The 6,000-nt window shown below is 32.5% G+C and overlaps 1 protein-coding gene across 1 annotated transcript in view; it reads right to left on the reverse strand.

Annotated features, from left to right (window-relative positions):
* tspan2b (tetraspanin 2b) overlaps window positions 1–5,299 on the reverse strand; it is a 30,787-nt gene extending 25,488 nt beyond the window's left edge. The window contains exon 1 of the mRNA XM_005161898.6: window positions 5,108–5,299. Coding sequence (XP_005161955.1) covers window positions 5,108–5,176 — 69 coding nt within the window. The 5' untranslated portion in view covers window positions 5,177–5,299. The remainder of the gene's footprint in view (window positions 1–5,107) is intronic.
* Between the last annotated feature and the right edge of the window lie 701 nt (window positions 5,300–6,000).

Below are 6,000 nucleotides of genomic sequence, written 5' to 3' on the forward strand. Positions count from 1 at the left end.
ATAATAATAATAACAACAACAATAATAATAATACTAATAATAATACTATTATTAATAATAATAATAATAATAATAATAACTATAATAATAATAATAGTAATAACAACAATAATAATAATAATAATTACAACAATAATAATAATACTAATAATACTACTACTATTAATAAAAAAAAAATAAAAAAAAAAATAATAATAACAATAATAATGATACTTCTACTATTAAAAAAATAAATAATAATAATAATAATAAAGCAAAATAATATTAATTTCTGAATATTTTTTATAGTGCACGAAGGAAAATTGCATACTGCATCTTTAATATTTAACTGAACTCAGAATATTCCTTAATGACTGTCACTGGATATAATTAACAAACAGTCAACAAGCTAACAACAAACAAACAAACCGTTAGCGATCATGAGCGATAGCATCAGCCAGATTAGAGCCGCTCTAAACAGCTCAGAGATCAGTTTCCTCCATAATTTCCGCTCTCCGTCCCGCTCTGTCTAGTCGGACTGTGCCCATTTTCCATATCTGAGCTGCCAGCTTGACAACCAGACGTTATAGGCTGGAAAAAAGGCACTATTTAGGTTTTTGTGTCAAATTGAACAAAGCCGAGCTCCCGTGCAGAGATTTCCTTAAATTAATCAAGCTATTCCAGCCACAGCTGGAGGAGAACTGCTAATCCAAGAGTTAATATCTGCTTATTCTGAATTATGGGATTAAGGGTTGACATCTTCAGTGCTTTGATAAAATCCATACAGTGGATAACAACAACTGCACTGTAAAACATACTGTATTTTAGGTTTATTAGCGGTGGTGAACTGCATTATGGGATGTTGATCTCTGCTCTGTCCACTCCTGATGCTCATAATTCAACTCTACACATTAACAAAGTGACTTTTATTGACATTTTAGTGGTTTGAGATAATAATATGTAGAGGAATAAGAGTGTAGAATAGCAGAACATGTGCTGCACTGTATTACAAGCTTTCTGTAGAGAAATATACAACACCAGCACACACTATACAGCACTTTATATGTCACTTTTGACAACTTTTCAAGGTTAAAAGTTGTTGGGAGAAAGATCAAAGTCCTCAAACCAGAAAAATGAGGAAAAATAAAACCATGCATCACAAAATAAAGAAAACTGCTAATTAGCTCCAGGAGTGTGTTTGTGGGAACTTTGACCATTCTGGATCATTTTGAGGAACATCATTAAGGCACACACTCTCTATTCAGCTATTCATTCAGGTTGAGGTCAGCACTGAGTGCAGGCCAGTCCATTTCCTCCACACCATCTTACACATCCATGTTTTAATTGGGTTTGCTTTCTCTTCTGTTAAAGAAGCAGACATAATATCTTCAGCTCTTCTTTCAACAAGCTCCAGGAGTGTGTTTGTGGGAATTTTGACCATTCTGGACCATTTTAAAACACAATATTAAGACTCAAACTCTCTGCTCTGTTTTATCCAAAGGCTGTTTATTCAGGTTGAGGTCGGGACTCTGTGCAGGCCAGTCCATTACTTTCACAAACAGCCTCACATTATAAATCCCCCTTCATTAAACGTTCCCTTGGCACAATGCAGTCAGGTCAGTACCATGTATGGGTCTGTTTACACTTGGTCACGTCATTAATTGTTTCTGATCAGACAAGCTCTCTGATTAGGATATAGGCAGGTGGAAATACCCTTCGAAATGCATTTGAGATGGATATAAATATGAGTGCTCATAGCACTTCAGGAGGTGTTCTCCAGATGAAATTGCACAGTTCTAAATGTGTATGGTTGTCAAAACCACATATGTTAATTTTACACCTCCCAAAATGTAAAAGATAAAGGTGAGAGCGCAGGTGTTGTGAGCAATAGGAGTGTCAGATATACAAGTGCAAATGCATAAGCAACAGAAGGCCACAGATGACAGACTGAGATGTTTGTTTTGTTTTATTTACATTTTTTAGTTTGGCTTTATTTTTAATCGTGAAATGATTAAATTAAATTGTTATCAGATAGCAGCTGTAAGAACAGAGACGCAGCGCTGTAGTCTATCTCTGTGAAAATAATAGAAATCTATAGCGTTTTTACAAGGTTTTGTTTACAAAGACACATAGTTTTTATGTTTGGGAGAGAGTATGTTACACACACATTCATGTTTTAGAATGATGTCTATATGGCAAACATAGATGGTTCATTTCGCCTATAAATTAATCACAGAGACTTGTGTGCTAATAATGATGCTTTACAGCCTCCATATCAAATAATATGAGAGCCAAATAAGATATATAGCATATGTTTCTGTTAATAATAATATTAATTCAATTAAATGTAGTATATCTAGTCAAATAAACCTAACTTAATTTGCATAGCACTATATTTAAGATCATAATGGCTTTACTGAAGATGCATTTCTATCCTTATTTATTTATTACCTCAGTGTTCTCTGTCTTGTAGCCATTCCCTGTGTGCTGTAATGTCCAGTCTAAGTTTAACAGTTTGTTTATGGGTTAGTAGTCTGAGCTGTTTTCTTTTCTTTTTATTTAAACTGAACTCTTTTGGTTTCTGCATTTAGTTCCTCACACCAAACCAGACAGACCCGTTCTTTCACAAATGTTTGTATAAGTGTCTACATGCAGAGATGCTGGATTTTACACACCTGTGGCCACGGAAAGGACCAGAATTAAGCTTGTTCTTTTCACTGGTGTTTCTATTTTTTGTAGCTCCACACTGAACTATATCAAATAAATGAGACTAAAGCTTAAGCAGTGGTCATCTGGATGGTCTAATAGGGAGGAATGTGTCTTGCATTGCCACCAGAGCTTTGGCATTTGCGCTGGAAAGTTGTGGAATTTCTTCACAAGGCGCTTTTAAAGCACTAAAGCACATTGCAGATGGAAAAAACTAAAGCAGGAGCTGCCCTTGACTGAAGTGTGCATGTTTGGGATCGCTGTTTGGATGAGCTCGGATAAATGAATGCTTGGAATGAAAGTCTGCACCAGGATTTATTTTGCACTCAGACACTGGTAGTGAATGTCATGAGTAGCTATAAAGAAACTGCCATTGCTTACATTTCTGAAGAGGAAACAGTGAAATCTGTGGTTGTAAGGACTTTCCTATAAAGTAGTATTGGCTTCATTGACGGAATTTAAATTAGCAGCAAAAAAAAAAAAAAAGCAAATACATAAATATTTAAATACTTTTTTTATATTTATCATTTAAATTTATTAAGATATTTTTACATTTTATATTTTTATATTTATAAATATTTATAAATATGTATTTAAATATTTTTATTAATAAATAAAAAAGCATAAATATTTTTATACTTATATGTGTTTATATTTATATTTTTATGTTTATAAATTCTTATTAAATAGGTATTTAAAATATTTATATAAATAAATAAAAATATGTATAAATATTTGTATATTCATAATTTATATTATTTTTATATTTACTTTGTTATATTTATATTTTATATCTATAAATGCTTATTAAATAAGTATTTAAATAAATAAATAAATAAATAAATATTTGTAAAAGTTTTAACATTTATAATTTATGTACAATTTATATTTATATTTTATGTATTAAATAATTATTTAAAAATGTATTTAAATAATAAATAAATATTATCAATATTTAAATACTTATACATATTTTAATATTTATAATTTATATTTTTTATATTTACATTTATAGATATTTTTACATTTTATATTTATTAATATTTTTTGTTTTATAATTACTATTATTATAACATATTTTTTATATTTATATCTTATTTGTATAAATATTTATTTTATATTATTTAGATATTTTTATGTTATTCATATTTATTTTAGATTATTATTTATATTATATTTATTAAATAGTCGTTTAAATATGTATATAAATGATATGTAAATATTATACATGAATGTTTTAATATTTATACATATTTTTATATTATTTATATCACTTTTTATATATTTATTTGTAAACATTTTATATTGGATATTTATCTTTAATGTTTGTTTTATATTTATAAATATTTATTTAATTATTTGTAACACTTCAAAACAATGGTGCTTTAGGTGGTTCATGTATTTTCTTACAAGAAAAAAAACAATGCACAGTACATTTATTACAGTATTTATTCATTTATTCTCGTTAACATTAGTTCATGAGAATAAAGTTGTGAATTGTTACAGCATTAACTAATGTTAATCACATCTTTGGATCATAATAATGCATTGCTAAATGTTGACCTATGATTATTAATAAATGCTCTGCAAGATTTTGACTAATTGACTAATTGTTTTAAGTAATGCATTAACCCTTGTGCAAATGTAAATAGTCTTGTGAGAAATGCACCAAAGCCACTGAGAAAAACTGTAATCTGCTGCTGTTTTTCTGTTTCCACGTGTCTTCTGGAACTGCAGCGCGTTAAACTCTCTCAGCCACCCTAGTAATAGTCAATGAACGAACGAACGCGTGAAAGCAGTGAATAACCTGTGCTTTCAGAGAGGAGACAGATACAAACATCCAGCGCCAGTGTCCGCGGCTGCTGCCCGCCAAACAAACACACGCTCCGGGGAAAAAGGGGCGGATTTTCCCCTGTGGAAAATCTGATTTGAGTCGTACAAACACTGACTCTCAGACTCCCTCAGATACAGGCTTTAAAGCCCAGCAGTAAACACACACACACACACACACACACACACACTGAACAAATACATGGTAGGTGCACGCAGAACTGACCCCATGATTACACGATGCTATATATATATATTAACTCCGCACAATAATGCTACGATATATTCGCTCTTCTTAATGTAACCTCAGAAAAGTATTGTAGTTAAACTCTGAACAGGTAAATCATATGATCAGCCAATGACTAGAATAGAGTACATCACACTGCTGACAGTCAATAACATCAGGCTGGAGTTGTCTTCAAGTCATTCTTACATACGATTTTACACACAATATTCAACAATATCATCTCATAACTCATAACAGCACCACATTGTTATTAATCTGTGGTAACCTTTTTTAAATTCACTACTGTATTATTGAACACTACAGTGTTGTGAATGTGTGAATGTGTGTGCAGTCTGCGTGACTTACCCAGAATATAAAGTTGAAGATAAAGAGCAGGAATTTGACACATTTCATTCCTCCCTCGACTTTACCCATGATGACTGAAGAAGAAGAAGAAATATAAGAAGAGTCCGGTTAGAGAGAGCGCGCGCGCGTGTGTGTGTGTGTGTGTGTGGAGGAGATGCTGCGGAACTGCCCGGGCTCTGTCAACATCTGCACAAGCCACGCCCATATCCACGCCCCCAAACAGACTGTGGGCGGGGCTCGAATGGGGGTTCGGGAGAGACAATTCGACACACACACACACACACACACAAACACACACACACGTACACACACACACGCGCGCTTCTTTCACCGCCAAAGCAGAGACTTTTACTTTTAAAGACTGTTTTATTGAACACTCCTGTTGAAAAATAACAAAATGCAAACCCAAAACAACCATTTTATCTTCAAGTTAGGTGACTTTTTACTTTAATACAACCTGTACATAATGTTCACAGTACATCCATCTGTAAATATCACCATAGTTTTTCTGTAACTGCACTTTATACCTTATTCCTGCTCTTGCTGCTATTGGACTGCTGGTTAGACCTGAACTGATGATTTTTTTCTGAATGTTAACAAAGTTTTTGTTTAAAAATACACTCAATAATTCCTAAAAAACACCACAAATGTCTTTGATATACTGACAGCAGGGGCCAATCTTTGTCACCATAGATTATAATAATGCAAGTTAAATCCACATTTTGGTTGTAGTTTACACATTATCACACATTAGTGCTTGCCTCGCTCATTGTTGTCATGAGTTTTTAATTAAATGACTAGTTTCTTCTGTATTGTTCATGGAGGTCAACGCTGAAATTGGTCACAAAAGAAGATGAGGTGTCCTGACCAGCACTGCTCCAGTCAGAGACACC

This window comes from Danio rerio, chromosome 23 (assembly GCF_049306965.1).
Source record: "Danio rerio strain Tuebingen ecotype United States chromosome 23, GRCz12tu, whole genome shotgun sequence".
NCBI classification, from domain to species: domain Eukaryota; kingdom Metazoa; phylum Chordata; class Actinopteri; order Cypriniformes; family Danionidae; genus Danio; species Danio rerio.